Source organism: Oryx dammah, unplaced genomic scaffold (genome assembly GCF_014754425.2).
Source record: "Oryx dammah isolate SB20612 unplaced genomic scaffold, SCBI_Odam_1.1 HiC_scaffold_21, whole genome shotgun sequence".
Classification (NCBI taxonomy): Eukaryota; Metazoa; Chordata; class Mammalia; order Artiodactyla; family Bovidae; genus Oryx; species Oryx dammah.
In genome coordinates, this window is record NW_024070205.1 from 1,318,634 (window position 1) to 1,338,816 (window position 20,183).

A 20,183-nucleotide genomic window follows, 5' to 3' on the forward strand; every position below is an offset into this window, starting at 1 on the left:
CGCAGGAGGTCTCTGCTTCCCCAGGGAGTGGTCCCGGGCGGGGCTGGAGGCGCCTTCCCAGGACCCCTCTCTCTAGACTGTGGAGTCGCTGCCACGCAGGCCAGGGAGGAAGCTCGGAGCTCCGGCCCCACATCCACAACCCCCAGAGGGCGGTCAGGCTGCTTTATGCCTGCAGGACTGACCCACACTGACTGTGCCAGGGCTCCCCCAGCCTAGTGCAGACGGCAGACACCGGTCACACAGGCCAGCGTGTGTCAAGGAAGCAGGAGGACGGAATAGACCCTGAGCCATCCTGGGGCCGGTGGGAGGGCAGGGGGTGGAAGCCCAACTAGGACCCAGGGCGCTGGCCACAGCCCAGGACCCCAGGAGGTCAGCCCTGCCACTCTAAGGCCCACCTGCTCCCTGAAGGCTGAAGGGGCCCTGCCCCAGGGGGACTCCCGACTGAATTAGTGAAAGGAAACCTTTGGGAGCGTCTCCATGCAGCCGGGGCCAGAGCAACGGGACCCACGCGGAAAATCAGCGGCAGCAGTGGCCGGAGTGACCAGTTCTGGGACAGGCTGGAAACATTGCTTTAGCTGCTTATCTGTCACTGTGCCCACAAGCAGAGAGTAAAGACATCACTGATTAAAACAGAGAAGGAACACAGGTCATAGGCTGATTCAACGCATAGAGGCCAAGAAGCAGAATATAGCTGGTTCAAAGAGAATTCGAGAAACAGCAATCTATGACCCTGGAGAAAAAATGACAGGCTAGGGTTGCCGGATGAGACACACAGCGGGCTGGCGTCCTACAGCGTGTGTCCAGCAGGGACGGTCTCTATCAGGCAGGAGTCTGTGCTCCTACTGGGCAGAATCCTGAGAATCAGAGGGACAGCCCCAGGTCAGTGGTTTCCAGGGTAGGAAGGGGAGGGGCTCTCGGAGACAGATAAGAGGCTGGCGGGAACGTGTGTCCTGAGCGTGTGTAAGCATGTGTCCTGAGTGTGTCCTTAGCGTGTATCCCAGGCGTGTGTCCCAAGTGTGTCCTGGGCGTGTGTCCTGAGTGTGCTGCTCGCGTCTACAGGGCAGAGGCCAGGGGTCTGCTTCGCCGCCCCCAGTGCACAGGACAGCCCCCTCCTGCCGACCAAGAGCCGTCCACCCGCAGGACAGGAAGGGCGGAGGCCCCGGCAGAGCCCTCGGCCAGGCCTGCTAGCAGAGTTTCCAGCAAGGCCCCAGTGCCGATTTCCGAGGTCTGGAGGGTTTGCTGACGCTGGTCAGGCTGGCCTGGGGCAGCCAGGAGGCTGAGGGGCTGGCCCTCCCCACCCCCGCCCTGCGCCTGCCTGCCGTCGGGCCCCTGACATGCCTGGGCTCAGATTCCCATCTTTTTATAGGGTCCGGAATGCGCCCGCTGCCGCTCGGCCCGCCCCACCTCCCCGGAAAGCGGCCCACACTGGCCTTGCCCGTCAAAGACCCCGGGCCAGCCGGGCACAGGGGTCCAAGCCCAGACTACTGCTCGGGGGTCTGGCGAAATGCCTGCCCTCTCCCGCCACGGGCTCAGAGTTCCCCACGCTCCTCCGTGCCCCTCTCAGCCCAGGTGCTGCGTGGGCACCGAGAGGTGGGTGGACAGAGTCGGAGCTGCCCTGCACGCCTGGCCCCAGATGTTGGCTCCGGGGGCCCGGCAGAGCCCAGGCCTCAGGCAGCTGCAGTGCCTGCCGCCCCTGCCCCAGTCTGGCTCGGGGGCAGCTCCCTGCAGTCTGTGAGCCCCAGCCGGGGGGCGGGGATCCCCGTCCTCCAGAACTGTGGGGGGAACGTGTCTGTCCGGCCACACGGGGGTGGCTGAGGAGGTGGCTGTCGCCTCCCCTCTCTGTCCCCTCCCTGTGTTCCCAGCCCACCGCCAAGCCCTGAGGAACCCAGGCCTGGAGGGCAGAGGACGGGATCTGACGAGCCCCCCAGGGGTCCCCGTGTGAATTTTTTCCCCTCCCAGCGTGACGTGGTGGTTGAGGTCACGGGGCCTGGGTTCTCATCATGGCCCTGCCAGTCAGCCGCTGTGTGATCCTGGAGAAATTACTTAACCCCTCTGTGCTTTGGCTTCCTCATCCGTTCGGTGGGGGTAGGAGTGCTGCCCTTCCAGGCCCCTGTGAGGATGACGTGCGTGTGTGTGTGTCTGTGTGCATGTGCATACCTGCGTGTGCATGCGTGCACATGTATGTGTCTCTGTGTGTGCGTGTGCACATGTGTGCACATGTGTGTGTGTGACTACAGGAGGGCCTGGCACACCAGCTCAGTGAAGCAGCGCGGCTGTCAGCACACCGGCCCAGGCCCCGTCTCCTGCCCATGACGTGGGTGCCTCGCTTTCTTGCCCCCCGCAGGTGACCGGCTCCCCCTGCGGCCCTCAGCCCTGCCACCCCCCTCTGGACACACTCCTGACCCCCTACCCAGCGCGGGCCCCGCAGGAGCTGGCTCCCCTCCTGGGAAGGGAAGCAGAGGCCAGGGAGGGGGGACAGGCCCAGGTCTCGTCCATGCCGGGAGGGTGCGTCAAGGTGAATGCAGCCACTGCCCTCCCGCCAGCAGGCCCTCCTCCCAGCCTGGAGGCTGAGGGGTCCTGCAGACACACCCCAAGGCCTGCATTCCCGGGCACTGGCGCCTCAGGCCACAGGCCAGCTCCCCGGGACGCCTGGGGCTGAGCCAGGGCAGGTGGGCCAGGGCCTTGCCCCCTCGCCCCCACCTCCCTCACATCCGCGCAGGAAAAGCTACAGAGTAGGGGTGCCCAAGAGGCACCCCCTTTGCTCCCAGAAGCCGGCCTTGCCTGGGCCCTACGCCCACCCCTCCAGGATGGACAGAACCGGACCGTGCTTGGTCTCCGCTCACTCACTCCGTGGCCCGGCCTCGGTCTCAGGCAGTGCCCAGCAGCCCCATCCACCCTCGCGGCCGCAGCGTTCTAGACACGTGGTTCCCCAGGCCACTGTCTGCTGTCCCTGCGGGCAGTTCAGGAAGCAGGAGTCCTTGGCAGGGCTGACCCCTGCTGTCTCAGGGGTCCCCCGGTGCCCTCAGACCCTGCCACAGCTCAGGGTGCTGTGAGGAAGCAGGCTCTCGAACCTCCAAACCCTGGGCTGAGGCTCTGTTTTGCTGGGGAGATGGGCCCCCTACTTCAAGCCCTCCCACACACTGGAGCAGGGGGCTTTAGGAGACAAACCTCCCGACCTGCCCCCTCTGTCCCCCGGGGCAGCGGGCCCAGGGTCTGCTTGGGGAGCAGACCGGGGAGGACCCGGGGTGGGGAGCATCTTGGAGCAGCAGCACCCGGGGGCCTGCTCCGAGCACAGCCGTGAGACCCCACGGCGCCCCCTGCACGCAGGCTCCCTCTCTCAGCCAAACCCGCTCCGGCCCGTTGACGCAGATGGTCCTAACAGTGAACGCCTGAGAGTGGAAAAGTGGAGTGCTCCAGGCCCACCCCAGCAAGATTTGTGTCTGAACAGGTCCCAGCGCCTGGGCCCTAAGGCAGGAGCCTCAGGCCTGGGGGTTGGGGGAGGACCCGCCGCCTTTGGAGCTGTGACTGGAGCTTCCCAGCTCCATCACCCTGCCCCGGACCAGCCTGCGGGGCCTTTCTGTGGACCCCGCAGGGCCCAGAGCCCTCCAAGGGGCCGCTGGCATCAGGGATGCTGGGGTCCAGGCCCGCTGTCCTGAAGGCCCCAGTGTGGTCAGACAAGGGGCCTGAGGCCCGCAGACTTCCAGAGGGAGCCCCGCCCCACCCCCACCTCCCCACGGAGCCCAGGGCCTCAGGGTGTGGAGAGTCGAGCCAGGATGACTGACCCTTGGAGACAGAGGCAGCAGCAGGATGGGGTGTGGTCTGAGCCCCGCTGTTCTCAGCCCAGGGCTTCAGGGGGTCTGGCTCCAACGCCCCCAGGAGCAGGTGAGTCAGGGTCACAGAGCAGGCCCACCTCCAGCCAACACTAGTCCTGGAGCCCCAGGGAGCAGCCTGTCTGTGGAGGGATCTTTGCTAGTTAAGGCCCTTCCTTGCAGGGGTTTCTCTGGGGGCTCAGTGGAAGAATCTGCCTGCAATACTGGAAAGCCAGGTTAGACCCCTGGGTCAGAAAGATGCCCTGGAGGAGGGCATGGCAGCCCGCTCCAGTAGTCCTGCCTGGAGAATCCCGTGGACAGAGGAGCCTCGCAGGCTGCAGTCCACGGGGTCGCACAGAGTCGGACGTGACTGGAGCGACTCAGCACACGTTGCAGGGAGCTAGTCTCAGCTCCTGGTCAGACAGGCTCATGGTGCTCACCTGGGCAGTGCCGGGGCTCTGGGGTGGGCACTGTCTCCCTGCGTGGGTGTCAGAGCCTGCGGTCCAGCGTCCCCTCTCAGAAACGGAGATGGCGAGGCCTCTGAGGCGTGCGGCATCAGAGATGGGATTTTCTGCTGTGTATTCATTCAGCAAACGCTCCTTGAGGCCCTCCTGTGTGCCAGGCGGTCCCACGTACTCCAGCATGGAGCTTTGCGGACGACCTATGAGGCCAGAGCTGTCTGTGGCTGGAGTGTCCCGTCCTCTGTGGTCTGACGGGTGCTCCTCCCCCGCGGACCTTGTCAGCGCCAAGCTGTGCGGGCTGGCCCCGGGGCTCGCTGCATGGCTTCCGTGAGCCCACCTTGGCCTGCGACCTACCCGCGTGCCTGGGGGTTTGTGCATGTTGCTCTGACAGTTCCCAAAGGCCGCTTCTGGAGCCTGCATGGCGCCCACCGCAGGTGGGGACCGAGGGCCAGCGCTGGGGACACCAATGCCCACGCCGGTGCTGGACTCAGGGGGCGAGGCAGCAGCTCCAGGCTGTGCAGTGAGGCGGGCGGATGGTCAGGAAGGACGAGACGGGGCGTGGCAAGCGGGGTCAGCTGCTGACAAACACCCCAACCCTGGGATGAAGATGGCGGGGGGAGGGGAGGAGGGGTCCTGGGCCCCAGTGATGATGCTGGAGCTGGGGTCCCAGAGAGAGAAGGGTGCGGCCGTGGGGCTCTCTCAGAAGGACAGTCCCGGCAGAGCAACAGCAAGGGCAGAAGCCCTGAGCCCCGGTGCCTTCGGGGGAGCCGTGCCTGGCATGGGGGTGGGGGTGGAGTCCTGCCACGAAACCTCCCTTCACCCCCCACCAGCAGAGACTCAGGGACGCCACCTAAGGTGACCTGTGCGCGCTCCCCAATCCCATTGCTGATGGGGACCACTGCCTCTTCTGTTTGGCAGCAGAGAAACCACGGGCAGCCCCAAGCTTCGGGACCCCACATGTGGTCTCAGGGCTGCTGGAGAGGGGTGGTGAAGAATGGCCCCGTGTTTGTGGGGACGGCAGGACACACGGGAGGAGCTCGCCCTAGGGGCTCAGAGGGCTGTTAGTGGGTGCGAGGTCTGCTGGGCTGAGGGGCCCGGGGATGCAGGCAGAGGGGCAGGGGCAGCGGGAGATCCAGGGGCCTGGACGTCACGTGGGGAGTGTCCGGGGGTCGTATGGGCCTAGAAGGTGTGGGGGCACAGGTTGTGTGAGTTTGGGGGCAGGCGGGTCAGAAAACGTTAGGGTGCAGAAAGGTTTGGACATGGTAGGTGCTGGGGCCCAGGGCAGAGCAGTGGGAGGCGTCCAGAGAGAGCCAGGTGGGAGTCCCACTCAGCAAGTTGGTGCCATCGGCCTAGCCAGGACCGCGTGGAGGAGCGGGATCTGGGGAGGGGCGTTCAGGTAGAGGCGGGACACACGGAGCCCAGCCCTGGCCGCCCCCGGACATGATCGCGGGCCACGGCTCCGTGAGAACCAGCGGGGCGGTGCAGGGGGACACAGGCACGGCCGAAGGGAAGGGGACGCGGGGGGACCAGCAGCCAGGGAGCTCCAGGAAGGCTGGCCACCGGGGCCTTCAGTGGCCTCCAGGGTGGAGCTTAGTGAGCAGCGGGGAGAGAGCCAGGGCCGGGGGGCTGCGGTGACGCCACGTGACCCCGTTCCTGTGGTGGAGGAAGGGGCCCAGCCCCGCCCCCTGCCTCGGCGGGACGCATGTACACACAGGTGCCCACGCAGAGTTTGGTAACTCCACGCGCTTCAGGGTCGGGCCGGAGCTAACAGCAGCGGACCCTGAGTGACCCGTGGCCTCGACAAGCTCCCTGGTGGCCAAGCGGAAACAGGATGGGCAGGGGCAGGTGCAGGCGCCCCCCTCCCTTGCCGGTGTGTGGCCGGCCGCCTGTCCTGTGAGCTCTGCAGCTATTCTGGGCCCTGTTTTCCCTCCGCTAAGCCCACTTCTGCCCCTGGGGCAGCAGCCGCTGGAGCGTTTAAATGCTGACTTGACTTCACTCACTGCTCCTTCTGCCCCCTCGGGCTGCCGGACTCCCAGTGGACTGCCCTGCAGGGGACGGGGCCCCCATCCCCCTCAGCTCTGCTGTGCCGCCCCCACCCTCGAAGGGAGCCGTGGGATGGCCCCTGGACAGTGACCCCCACCAGGGCCATGGCCCCAGTTCCTGGCTGCCTTACTTAGCTCAAGCACAGGCCCTACACAAGCCCTTCAGTAGGATGCTGCCTTACATTCCAGTCCTACAGTGCCGTTTTCTGGAAGAAGGAGAAAGCTTTGGGCTTACAAGCTGGTGGAAGAAATAAGGAGCCAGTTAAGGAAAGCAGGCTTAGCCCACATGTGCTTCAGTTTCCCCCTCTGGACAGAAGGGGAAACCATGCTTTTATGAAAATTCTCTAAATACTAAATGGGGAGGTCTATGAGACCGGATCCGTGTGAATGAGCTGTTGGGGACCTTGCCTCCCAAGCCTACCCTCTTGGAAGTAAAAGTGAATTCTTGTCCGAGCCGCTAACCGGGTGGCCCTAACGTACCAATGGCTCTGCCGGGTGCTGGCCGGGCGGGGGCGGGTGACCCGTGGGTACACAGGTGTGGGTGGTAGGGCTCAGGCCTCCTCATGCAGGGCCGTCCAGGAGTCAAGCCTGTGGGAGGCATGGGGCGGGGGCGGGTACAGAGCTTTGAAGCCTGGCTCAGAAGACAGTCGTGACAGCCTGGAGCCCTGACAGGGTGAGCTGCTACTTTGGAAATAGCTGCCCCCTGGACCCCGGACCAGGGGTGACTGGGCCAGGGTGGGGGTGGGGTGGGGTCTGGAGAGGCCCACAGGAGCCCCCCTTCAGTTGGGGGCTGGGCGGTGGGGGCTGAGCCAGGAGCCTTAGCCCCTGAACTCTGGGGCCCCCTCCATGGCAGTGACCCCGCAATGCCCCCACCCTGCGTGATGGCACTTGTGCCTGCCAAGTGGTGCCTGTCAGCTTTGGATGTGGGCACGCGGGCTGGGCGGAGGGGGTCACAGAAAGTGGATGAAAGGGAAGGCTCTGACCAGCCTGGAAGGCCCCTCTGGAACCCTAGTGAGTGCTCCCCAACCCTCTTCCCGTGAGTCCTTGGGATGAGGGAGAAGACGCCCACACAGGAGCCACCTGGGGCCTTCATCCGGCGGCTGTACAGCCTGTTCATCCATTCATCCCATCCTAGCCTGGAGATGCAGAGTCATTTTGTGAAAAAAGAGGAACTTTCCTGGTGGCCCAGTGGTTGACTCTGCCCCTCCACGGCAGGGGTCGTCGTTTTGATCTCTGGTCCTTGAACAAAGATTCCACAAGGCAGCGTGGCCAAAAAATAAAAGAGCAAAAAATCAACACTGCCTATATTTTAGTGAGTAAGACAGGAAAGGAACCAGATAGCAACACCTGTGGCTTTTGCAGCTGGGGATACGGGAGGAGGAACAGAGGAAGTCAGAGGCGGCCCCAGGGCCTGGTGTGGGCCCCTGGGGAGGGGCCCTGCGGGAGGGAGGGACCCCAGTGGTAGGGTAGCGGGGCAGGACGCCCGAGGCGGCCGAGCCCTGATGTCACCCCCTCGCCCCGCAGGAGAAGCTGGAATACTTCTTCCTCATCGTCTTCTCCATCGAGGCCGCCATGAAGATCATTGCCTACGGCTTCCTGTTCCACCAGGATGCCTACCTGCGCAGCGGCTGGAACGTGCTGGACTTCATCATCGTCTTCCTGGGGTGAGAGAGGCTGGGGTTCGGGGCTGAGCCTGGCGGGGACCCCAGGGCCCAGAGGCGGGTACAGCGGTGAGTGGGGTGGGGGCAGTGGGGGCGCCAGCAAGTCACACCCTCCCCAGCCAGGCACCGCCAGCCTGCTTGCTCTCTGCACACACGGCTGGAAACGCGTGCCTGCTTCCAGGACCCAGCAGTTTCTGGACGTTCATAAATTTCTCAGCCTTCATTACCATCTCTCCACGGACCTGTGTGGAGCACGTGTCCCTTGCGTTCACGAGAACGGACATTTGGCAACCTGCAGGAGTCTGCGTGGGGTTCCCAGGTGGCGCTGGCAGTAGAGAACCCGCCTGCCAGTGCAGGAGACGTGAGACGCACGTTCAGCCTCTGGGTCGGGAAGATCCCCGGGAGGAGGGGGACACGACAAGCCGCTCCAGTGTTCTTGCCTGGAGAATCTCACGGACAGAGGAGCCTCGTGCCCTCCTGGTGCACAGTCCACGGGGCCACAAAGGGTCAGACACGACTGAAGGGACCAAGCACGCGGGAAGCACACGAGTCCGCTTGGGCCGCCACGACAAGAAGCCACAGACCGGGGCTAATACCACAAAAATGTATTTTCTGACTCTTCTGGAGGCTGGAAGTCCAAGGTCAAGGTGTGGCCAGGTTTCCCCTGAGGCCTCCCTTCTTGGCTTGCCGACGGCCACCAGCTTGCTGAATCCCCATGTGGTCCTTCCTCTACCCACACACACCCCTGTGGTGAGCCTGCCCATGTGCTGCGTGCCCACGCTTCCTCTGGTACTAAGGGCACCAGTCAGACAATTAGAGCCCACCCTACCAGCCTCCTTTTCACTTGAGTTGCTTCTTCAGAGTCCTGTCTTCAAATACAGTCATATTCTGAGATTCTAGGAGTTAGGGTTTCAGCATATGAACTGGGAGTGGGGTTGGGGGGAGCATGGCTAAGCCCGTGACATAAGAAACGGCAGCCGCCACCTAATTATAACAGGGCTTCCCGGTGGGCATGTACGGCTGTGAGAGCTGGACCGTAAAGAAGGCAGAACGCCAAAGAACTGATGCCTTTGAACTGTGGTGTTGGAGAAGATTCCAGAAGGTCTTGCTTGGACAGCAAGGAGATCAAACCAGTCAATCTTAAAGGAGATCAACCCTGACTATTCACTGGAAGGACTGATGCTGAAGCTGAAGCTCCAGCATCTTGGTCATCTGATGCCAACAGACAACTCACTGGAAAAGTCCCCGATGCTGGGAAAGACCAAGAGCAGAAGGAAAAGAGTTCGTCAGAGGATGAGATGGTGGGACGGCATCAGACTCGGAGGACATGAGTCTGAGCAGGCTCCAGGGGGTAGGGAAGGACAGGTAGCCTGGTGTGCTGCCACTGTGGGGTCACAAAGAGTCAGACACGACTGAGCGACTGAACCAAGCACACAGCTTACTCCAGAGGCTGCTGTCTCTTCAAGTCAATAAGAAGCATGGTGCTTACTTACCAGTTGTACAGTACTGCTCTGGGCAGAACACGGAGAGGAGGGGGATTCTGTGGGTCAGCCTCTGCCCTGGACGCACTCCTGGCTGGAGGTCGCGCTCCTGTGTGATTCGGTCCAGGGGCAGCTGTCAACAGGATACAGAAGGGCTTGCGCCGGACCTCAGAGCGCCCTGAGAGCAGGAAGGACGGCCGGGGCTTTGTCAGGCGGCAGCAGGAGGAATGCCCGCAGGAGAGCCAGCCCTGGGCTTTCTCCTCCCGATCCTCCCCCCACCCACCCCCGGTGGCTGGAACCGCCCACCCACTCCCGGTGCGCTCAGCCCCCAGGCCTGACACAGAAGCTGGGACACCAGCGCCTCCACCCGCACCTGCAGGGCCGGAGTGGACATCACCGACGGGCCCAGTGTTCGTCTCACTGAGCCTGAACACGGCTGCGGGGTCTTCCCTAAAATCCCCTGGACAGACAGACATCACCAGAGCAGCCCCCAGCGTGGGGCCCCATACCTGCCCAACCGCCCCCAGACCGCAGGGAGGCTGGGGGGCGTGGGTACGGATCCAGACACGGATCCACGGATATGGGTAGGCACAGCGGCGCCTGTGGGCAGCAGCTCCGGGCAGACCTCCCTGGAGGCGAGGCTTCTAGAGACCCCAGGCTGCGAGGCACCCCGTGGATCTCCCTACAGGTCCCGACCCCGGGCAGAGGCCTAGCTGACCGCGGGCCCGTCTTCCCCTTTTGTCGCCGTAGGGTCTTCACCGTGATCCTGGAGCAGGTCAACCTCATCCAGAGCAACGCGGCCCCGATGAGCAGCAAAGGCGCGGGCCTGGACGTCAAGGCGCTGCGGGCCTTCCGTGTGCTCCGCCCGCTCCGGCTGGTGTCCGGGGTGCCCAGTGGGTGGCGCAGCCCTGCCCCTCCCCCGGCCTGCTCCCTGCCCCGGTTCTGGGCCCCTGCGGGCTTGGTGTCCCGGGGAGGGCCGGGAGAGAGAGGGAAGCTGAGTCCGCGCCCCGCCCCCCGCAGGCCTGCAGGTGGTCCTCAACTCCATCTTCAAGGCCATGTTGCCGCTCTTCCACATCGCCCTGCTGGTGCTCTTCATGGTTGTCATCTACGCCATCATCGGCCTCGAGCTCTTCAAGGGCAAGATGCACAAGACGTGCTACTTCATCGGCACGGGTGCGCTGCGGGGCGGGGGTGTGGAGGGTGGAGGGCGGAGGGTGGGGGTGCACAGTGGGGCTGGGGTGCTCTGTGAGGCTGGGGGTGGGAGTGCGCTGCAGGGCTGGGGTGTGCTGTGGGGCTGGGGGCAGAGGGCGGGGGTGGGCTCTGTTTCAGCTCCCCAGACAGAGCTCTCAAGTCCTGGCACGTGGCCCTGCCCACACCTCCGCCCCCGCCGCCTCCTTCTGCGAAGCTCTGTGGGTACAGGTGATCCACGGGGTGCCTTGCAGCCTGGGGTCTCTAGAAGCCTCGCCTCCAGGGAGGTCTGCCCGGAGCAGCTGCCCACAGGCGCCGCTGTGCCTACCCATATCCGTGGATCCGTGTCTGGATCCGTACCCACGCCCCCCAGCCTCCCTGCGGTCTGCACCGCACGCTCCCGCGGGGCTGTCCTCCCAACTTCACAGTCTTGCTGAGACGCCCCCTCCCATTCCCGCCTGGGGCTCACCGCTCTCGCTGCCCGCCCTCAGACATCGTGGCCACGGTGGAGAATGAGAAGCCGTCCCCCTGCGCCCGGACGGGCTCCGGCCGCCCCTGCACCATCAGCGGCAGCGAGTGCCGCGGCGGGTGGCCCGGCCCCAACCGCGGCATCACCCACTTCGACAACTTCGGCTTCTCCATGCTCACCGTCTACCAGTGCATCACCATGGAGGGCTGGACCGACGTCCTCTACTGGGTGGGTCTTGGCCCGAGCCTGCCGGCTGTCCCCTCACCCGTGGGCTCAGGGCTGTTGGTGGGGCTGCCACTCCTGGACCCCGGAGGGCCCGCTGCTCCCCTCCCCTCCAGCATCCCGGGGGGAGGGGTTAGGGTACCACCTGTGTCCGCAGCCCCAGGAGCAGTGAGGATGGAAACCAGGAGCTTGGCAGCTTCTGTTTCAGCTCCTACCTTGTCCCCAAGCCTGGCTGTGAGTGACTCGCCCCTGATGGCCAGGAATCTCAGATTTCCCGAGGGAGGAAGGGCCTGGAGAGTCTCTCTTCTCACTGCTGGGCAAGGCTGCTCTCCCATAAAAAGAGGATTGGATACCAGGTCCCTCGTCTGTAGAATAAAAATACCAGCTCCATCACTGGGTAGTTAGATGGTTAGTGAGTCTGTTAACTGGGTCGCACACCCAGTGTGTGGTCCTCCTGTTGAGAAGGTTCTTTTCTGGTGTTACTCAGAGCTATTTGATCCTCCAGCAATGGAAGGCATGATCCCATTTTCTGGATAAGGAAACTGAGGCTCAGAGAGGTTCGGTGACTTGGCCTCTGGTGGCTAGTGAGCAACACGGCCAAGACTGACCTCTAATGCCCCCAGCTCCAACCCCGGAGCCTGGCCAGGGGGTGACACTGCCTGTGTGGGACAGTCGTAGAACTGTCAAATGCTTTGCAAACGTAAAGGATTAGTGTGACTGGCTCTCGTGAGCTCAGATCATGGGAGCCAGTTATTAAACATTTCAAAGGACTGTCACACGTGTCGTTTCACGTGTAACCAGCCTGTGAGGGGCGAGCTCACATCGTCAGCTCAGGAGGCGCTGGGACAGGGCTCAGAGATGCTGGGGGACTCACCGCAGCCACAGGCGGTTCCTGAAGGAGCCGGCCGAATGCAGGTCGAGGCTTGGAGTGTTTCTACTGGGAGAAATCTTGGCTGGAGAGGAGGCTGGAGGCAGCCAGCAGGATGGGGTCCAGGCAGGGAGCTGGGCGGTTGGAGGGAGGCAGGGCTCCGTCCCGCAGGCCAGGTAGCCGTCAGCAAGGCCCTAGTGCTGCGTCTTCAGGCGGGACCTGGGTGGCCAGGTGTGGCGAGCGGGCCAGCTTGCAGAGGGCCTGGGCCCGCACGCCGGGGACTCACGCTCGTGTCTGCCCAGGTGAACGATGCCATCGGGAACGAGTGGCCCTGGATATACTTTGTCACCCTCATCCTGCTGGGCTCCTTCTTCATCCTCAACCTGGTGCTGGGCGTCCTCAGCGGGTGAGGGGCTAGAGGCAGCTGGGGCGGGGGTAATGGAGGGGGAGAAGGAGGGGCAGGGAGGGAGAGAGGGAAGAGGGCAGGGGTGTGACTTAGAACGCCCACTCCTCCCCGGGTCCCCTTTAGCCGGGAGCAGGCTCCTCGATAGCAAAGAAGAGCGAAGATGCAGGGAGAGCCCCCCTTGCTCCACCCCCTCCCTCCTCCTCGAGCCTTCTTCCATCCTCGCTTCCTTCGGCCCCTGTGTGTGAAGGCCCCAAGACCCCGGCCTGCAGCCCCTGGAGGTGCAAGGTCTGAGGCTCAGCTCCAAGAATGGCCTCCAGGCTGAGCACGCAGACTGGGGCAAGGGGCCCCGGTTTAAAGCCTGGCGCTGCTGCTGGCTGGCTGAGTGGCCTTGCTAACTCCCTAGCCCCTCTGTGCCTCAGGGTCCACCTCTGACACAGAGGAATAACGTCAGGGCCTGCTTCACAGGCTGGTTGGGAGAACGCACGAGTCCATTCCCACAACGTTCTTAGAGCAGAGCCCGGCACACCACGGGCGCTGCGTGCTCGAGCCTCTGTGAGGCCACACCGCAGCCATGGCGGGCAGCCTCGAAGTGGCCACCACCAGCCCCAGGAGCTGCCCTCCTGGCACTGGGGGGGTCTGTGGACTTGGAGAAGAAGGACCTGCTTTTGTTTTTATTGACTCTAACTGAAACCTGACCCTTCCTTTGATGGAGCGGTCACGGCGCCGCCCGGGACTCGTCCCAGCAGGAAGCCCTTGGCGGGTCCCGGTGTCGCAAGTATCACTGCCTTGAAAGATGGCGGTTTTTAGAACTGAGACTAGATCTTGCCAGTTAATGAACTACTAAGGAAGCATTTGTTCAGCTGCTAAGTCATTTCTGACCCTTTGCGATCCCACAGACTGCAGCAGGCCAGGCTTCCCTGCCTTTCACCAACTCCTGGAGTTTTATATGTAATTTCAACACCATTTCTTTATGTCTCAACAACTACATTTTCATACCACTGGTTCCATTGTCAGGCTCTGGTTTCTAAATGAAACACTTTACAACGCTGCCCGAAATGCTCCCAAATGGAGCATTTTCCCCATGGTTCTGAGGAGGGACCCACAGCTTTCACAGGAGCCCCGAACGGACCTGGGCACAAAGTGGCCAAGAACCCCTCTTGGACCCTGCCCGGCAGGGTGAGGGCGCAGGCAGTGTGAGCAGACCCTCAGGCTGGCTGCCCCCGGCCCTGCCCGGAGCCTTCCCCGACCCTCGGGTCCCCTGTCCCACTGCTGCAGTCTGGTTTCTCTGAGGCCCAGCAGCCCCTACGCCGCCCCCAAGGCCTTAGGTCTGTAAGCAGAACTAAATCCGTCAGGCAGCCTAAAGGGTCAGGGCTGCAGGGAAAACGAGTGACAGGAGCAGTTCTCGGCCTTCCCCAGGCACTGTAAACTGACCAGGGCCCGACTCCGCTGCGGCTCCTGCTCCAGCTGCAGGAGGCAGCAACAAGCCAGAGCCTCCCTTGCTAGTTCCTGGGGCCGCGGGAGGGGCCGAGGTGGTGTGCCCAGCCCTTTGTGGCGTGGAGAATGTGGGGCATGTGTAGTAAGCTGCTGCTCCAGGCTCTCCAAAAACGGCAGTTGGGCGTTTTTTTTTTTTTCTTTCTTTGTATAGTTTGGTCCAGAGTTTGCCTCAGCTGCATGCAGGTATTTTTAGTCCCATGTAATTTCTTTGTATCTTGTTGCTGGAGGAGAGGTGTGTCCAGGTACAAGCAGTGTGCAAAGGGTCGCAGGTCCCAGCCTGTCTCGGGAGGATCCAGGCAGTTCTGTTAGGCAGTGGATGGTCGTGTCACTAACCCCTGCCCAAGGTCACCCAAGACGAGGCCGGAGAAACAAGATGGGATGAGAAGGAACAATAGAGGGGGCCAAGTGCGCCAAGTATCCTGGAGGACGGGGCTGGGGGAGGGCGGCCCTCGGCCCCTGGAAGGTCCCCAGACCCGCGCGACACCCGGGCCAGGAGGGTGGGTGTGTCCAGCCTCAGAAGGGGCTCAGTGACCCAAGAAGCTCCATCCCCTCAACTGGTTCCTCCTCCTTCTCCTCCCTGGCCCCGTGCAGGGAATTCACCAAGGAGCGGGAGAAGGCCAAGTCCAGGGGAACCTTCCAGAAGCTGCGGGAGAAGCAGCAGCTGGAGGAGGACCTCCGGGGCTACCTGAGCTGGATCACGCAGGGCGAGGTCATGGACGTGGATGACTTGAGAGAAGGTGGGAGCCATGGGCGACGGTCAACACCCCGCCCCAAGCTGCCCTCGAGCTGGCCCCCGTAAGGGCATCCCCACGCCCTGCTCCCCCACAGCCCCAGGGCTTGACGAGCAGGACAGAGGGCCCCACTTTGCAGATGAGGAAGCGTGGCCCCTAGAGGGCAAGCCTGGTGCCTCGAGGTGGAGGTGGCCAGGTGTGCCCAGGGCCCGCCCAGAGCACTGACTACCAAAGTACCCCGCTGCCCCCAGGAACCACCCTCCCGACGGTGCAGGCTCTCTGGCTCCCAGGAATCAGGACAGCGCAGAGGGAGGGGTCCAGGCCCACGCAGGGCCGCTGTCCCAGGTGCCCCCGGTCTGTGCCCTTTCCTGGTGCGTCCAGCCCAGAGGGGAGCCTGGCCGCCCATGCCTCTCTGTCCCCAGGGAAGCTGGCTCTGGATGAAGGCGGCTCCGACACGGAGAGCCTGTATGAAATCGCGGGCTTGAACAAAGTCATCCAGTTCGTGTGAGTGTCTGCCCGGCTTCAGGTCCCCCCAGCCCCAGTCACCCGCCATGGGTGGCTTCTGGGTCACGTTCCCTGAGTGCGGGAGGAGGGCGTTGAGCAGATGACCTATTTCCACATCGCGTGAGGGAGACACTGGGAGCTGGTGGGGTAATTAGCCCCAGGAACCTCTGCTCCAGCAGGGGAAGCGGGCAGCGTCGCAGGCCTCTGGGGCAGGGGCTGGAGTCCTGGCATCTTTGTCTCAAGAGGACCGTGTGTTTATTTGATTGGCTGCTTCCAAATTCACACACAATTGTGACTTTGAGAGATCCAACAATAGAGAGATGCACCAGAGAAAAGATGAAGTCCTTGCTGCCCTTCAAAGAGGTAACCATGGTAACAGATTTGCATCCCTCCAAGGCTGCTTCTACGCATTCATCTCTCTTACACACACATGCACGCGTGTGCACACACACACATACACACACGAGTTTTTTACATGACAGGGTTTCTCATATTGACCACTGTCACTTCAGAACAAACAAAAGGACCCAACACACTGGAGGGCTTGCTGGATAAATGAATATGACCCACACATAAACTGGAAACTGACATTCTAAATGTAGAATGCTCTATTTAGGGCAAATTTATACACACAAAACTTGTTTTAAAAAAAGACTTTCTTTTCTCGGAGCAGCTTCAGATTCGCAGCAAAATTGAGCAGAAGGTGCAGAGACTGCCCACCTGCCCTCCCCTTGACCATGCCCGGGGCCCCCACCATCAGCACCTCCACCAGATGGGCCGTTTGTTACAACTCAGGAAGCTGCGCGGACAGCATCATCACCCCGAGTCCAGTTTATGCTGGGGTTCATCCAGTGTTTGATGATGCACACCCACCATTATAATATCATACGGGGTATTTTTGCTGCCCTAAAAAGCCTCTGTTTTCTGCCTATTCACACCTCCACCTCCCATTCCTGGCAACCTACCACTGAGCTTACTGTCTCCAAAGTCTTGCCTTTCCCAGAATGTCAGTGTGTGATCTCAGGCAGGCTCTTTTTACTTAGTGACACGCATTTAAGGTCCCTCTGCAGCTTTGCAAGGTGTGATAGGTCACACACACACCTTCTGGCGGTAGGTCTTTGAACATAAAATACTCCACAGCATGAATACATCATAGTCCAGTTAATCTGTCCAGTTTGGGGCAGTACAAACAGTGCCGAAGGGAACGGTTGTTAAGAGTGAACATCTCTGCCCGGTGGATTCCTAGAAACAGACTTGCTGGGTCAGAGGGCGTGGAGATTCTGAACCCTGGTAAATGCTGCACAAAGGTTGTGCCAGTGATGGAGGTGCCCCTTCTGTGAACTCTCCCCAACACCAATATGACCAATTTGCTAAAGAATTGACCTTATGACCAGCAAAACGGGGCATCCCAGTGTGGCTTTACTTAAGATGGAAACGTATGGAGCCCTCCTCTGGGCCTGGCACTGTGCTAAACTTGGCACCTGCGGCACCTGCGTTGTCTCTAGCGACCCCCAAGGTCAGCATCGCTGCTGTTCTCCTCTGAAATGTGGAGATATTTGCTCTAGGAGGCAAGATTTTCCACTTGTCTCTGCAGCTCACATTCTTGTCTCCTCTGGTGTGGCTGGAGGAGGGAGTGTGTAGTCAGACTAAGTGTGGCCAGAGCAGCCTGAAGGCAGCCTTGGGGAGGTGGGGGCTCTGGTAACACAACCTTTCCCCCTCCCTCCCTGCCTGCTTCTCAGCCGACACTGGAGGCAGTGGAACCGCGTCTTCCGCTGGAAGTGCCACGATGTGGTGAAGTCCAGGGTCTTCTACTGGCTGGTCATCCTGATCGTGGCTCTCAACACACTGTCGATCGCCTCAGAGCACCACCACCAGCCTCTCTGGTTGACCCACCTGCAAGGTGAGACACGTGACTGGCAGGCAAAGCCAGTGGTGCCTCAGGTTCTGTGAAGTCAGTTAGATGTTGACATCATTTTCTAGGAACTCTAGCGGTGGTCCTCTCTTCCTTGTGGCATTACCAGGGGAAATATTAATAACAGCAACACACTGGGGACCCGCCAGGTGCTTGCCAGGTGTCTGGGCAAATGATCACAAACACAGCTATCGGATGGACCGGTGAGCAGTAACTGAGCGCTTCACACATCCAAGTTCGTTCGAGTTCTACTCCAGACACAGCAGCCTCTCACCAAGTGTTTATAGCATACACGTTCTATGTAAGGCCAAGTAAAGAATGCAGGGAACACAGAGAAAGAAGGTACCTCTCCCACCTTCAAGGAGCTTCCTGAGCCAAAGAAGAAGACAGGTACTGATGAATGATGTCAGGTCAAATAGGGAGGGCAACGGCGGAGGTAAATGTAAGAGGAGGATTACAGAGGAGGGGAGGCTGGGTGGGAAGAAGACATTCTGGTTAAAATGATGAAAAAGATAAAAGAAGGAAAACTGCTAGAACACCATCTTTTTCTGTGGGGAGGAGACAGGAAATAATGTTTCAGATCAGAAGCACGTATGCATTCATCCATCAATCTATCCATGCATCTGTCCATCCATCCACCCATCCACCCATCCACCCATCCATCCATACACCATCCATCCACATATCCATCCATCCATACACCATCCATCCACATATCCATCCATCCATCCATACACCATCCACCTACCCACACATCCATCCATCCATACACCTAACCAGCCAGCCATCCACTCATTGCAGCCAACATTCTTGAGAACCCCTTAAGTGTGTCAAGCATCGTTAATGCATTGTCAATAACCAGTGTGGACAAAATGTGAGCGCTATCCACCAAGAGGGGCCAGAGATGAATTTGAGATCCCTGATCTATGCAGATAAATGAATGGCAGTGCCACTTGCTGAGATGGGGAAGACAGTCAGTGACCAGGTATTTTTTGGAGTGGGAGAGGAAAGGCAGTCCCCACCAGCTTAATCTCGGGCATGTTGAGTCTGAGGTCCCTTTGAGACATCCCAGGGAGATGTTGAGGTGACAGACGCAAAGTAGGTCTGGGACCCAGCGGAAGGTCTGGGTTGAAAAGTCAGAGTCTGGAGTCACCGGCAGGCATGCCAATCGAAGCTTGGCCTTAGAAGACATCACCAGGCCCCCAGAGGACGGTGTGTGCTCACGTGCTCAGCTCAAGTGCAGCACTCAGAGTGAGGTGGGGGTGCCTCTGTAGAGGGGTACAGGAGAAGCTGGAGGAATCCTAGGGGGATGTGGTATCCAGGATGCAAGGGAAGCGAACGTTTTAAAAGGCAAGAGGGGACTTCTCTGGCAGCCCAGTGGGTTAAGACTCTGCCCTTCCACCGCAGGGGACATGGGTTCGACCCCTGGTTGCTGTGTTTCTGGGAGGTCAAGGAAATGGGGTTAAAATGCCTGTGGCCTGACTGCTGGAGTGAGGAGGGTGGGCCTGCCAAACGCTGTACAGTTTACCTTGTTAGAAATCTAAGCTGCGTCCCTTCAGTGCGAAAAATTCACCAGGTTTTACTGGATCTGGAGCGCAGGGAGAGGAGGATGTCCTGGAAACGCGGGGAGGGTGCCGCGTTCGAGGCCCTTGTGTCGCTGGCAGTGAGGGGTCACTGGGGGCCTGGGCCAGGCGGGATGCGCAGGAGTGGCGCTGAGCTGCGCGGGCCGCCCTGCAGACGTGGCCAACCGGGTGCTGCTGGCCCTGTTCACCGTGGAGATGCTGATGAAGATGTACGGGCTGGGCCTGCGCCAGTACTTCATGTCCGTCTTCAACCGCTTCGACTGCTTCGTGGTGTGCAGCGGCCTCCTGGAGATCCTGCTGGTGGAGTCGGGTGCCATGACGCCCCTGGGCATCTCGGTGCTGCGCTGCATCCGTCTGCTGCGGATCTTCAAGATCACCAAGTGAGCGGCGGCGTGGCCCCGGCGCCCCGCCCCTCCCACCACCCCCACACCTCCTGCCTGCCCCGCCCCTCCTGCCCTGTCGCGACCCGCCCTTCCACCCTCCCTACCGGGGCGTGGTCCCACCCATCCGCCTGCCCCGCCCCTCCTCCCTGCCCCGCCCCGCGCTTGCCCCGCCCCTCCCGCCTGTCGCGTCCCGCCCCTCCACCCTCCCAACTGGGGCGTGGTCCCGCCCATCCTCCTGCCCCGCCCCTCCTCTCCACCTTTCCATCAGGGGGCGTGGTCCCGCCACCCCTCCCTCCTGCCTCCCTTCCCCGCCCCTCGACCCTTCCAGCAGGGGGCGTGGTCCCACCCGCCCGTGGCCCTCCTCCGCCCCTGCACTCTTGCCCCTTCCACCTCCATCTCTCCTGTTTACTTACCTCTCACCAGGCCGATTAAGGGGCATGGAAAAGAGGGAGGAAAGGGAAGAGACTGGGAGAGGGAGGAAGGAAAGGAAGCCGGGAGGGGAGGAGGAGAAGGGGGTGGTGAGAAAGGATAGCAGAGAAGGGGACGTGGAGTGGTCTCAGGCTCTGGGTGCAGGGGAGGGGTGGGCCTCACCCCCGTGGGGCTGAGAGTCTAGTGGTGGCCTCGGAAGTCAAATGGCCACCCTACAAAGGAGAACGAAATGACAAACTGGGATGGGAGCTCTGGATCCAGGCAGCCCCACCTCAGCGCCCCGGGCCCACCCATCCTCCAGGTACTGGACGTCGCTGAGCAACCTGGTGGCGTCGCTGCTCAACTCCATCCGCTCCATCGCCTCGCTGCTGCTGCTGCTCTTCCTCTTCATCGTCATCTTCGCCCTGCTGGGCATGCAGCTCTTCGGGGGCAGGTACGACTTTGAGGACACCGAGGTGCGGCGCAGCAACTTCGACAGCTTCCCGCAGGCCCTCATCAGCGTCTTCCAGGTAGGCCAAAGCCGCTCGCTGCCTGCCCTGC

At 61.6% G+C, this 20,183-nt stretch overlaps 1 protein-coding gene across 2 annotated transcripts in view; it reads left to right on the forward strand.

Moving 5' to 3' along the window:
* The window catches only part of CACNA1S (calcium voltage-gated channel subunit alpha1 S), a 55,529-nt gene that overhangs the window by 6,635 nt on the left and 28,711 nt on the right, over positions 1–20,183 (forward strand). For both annotated transcript variants that reach the window (XM_040263223.1, XM_040263224.1), the window contains exons 3-12: positions 7,837–7,976; positions 10,205–10,347; positions 10,475–10,627; positions 11,134–11,339; positions 12,504–12,607; positions 14,693–14,838; positions 15,255–15,336; positions 17,076–17,236; positions 18,986–19,211; positions 19,945–20,152. In XM_040263223.1, the coding sequence (XP_040119157.1) occupies positions 7,837–7,976; positions 10,205–10,347; positions 10,475–10,627; positions 11,134–11,339; positions 12,504–12,607; positions 14,693–14,838; positions 15,255–15,336; positions 17,076–17,236; positions 18,986–19,211; positions 19,945–20,152 (1,569 nt within the window). The remainder of the gene's footprint in view (positions 1–7,836; positions 7,977–10,204; positions 10,348–10,474; positions 10,628–11,133; positions 11,340–12,503; positions 12,608–14,692; positions 14,839–15,254; positions 15,337–17,075; positions 17,237–18,985; positions 19,212–19,944; positions 20,153–20,183) is intronic.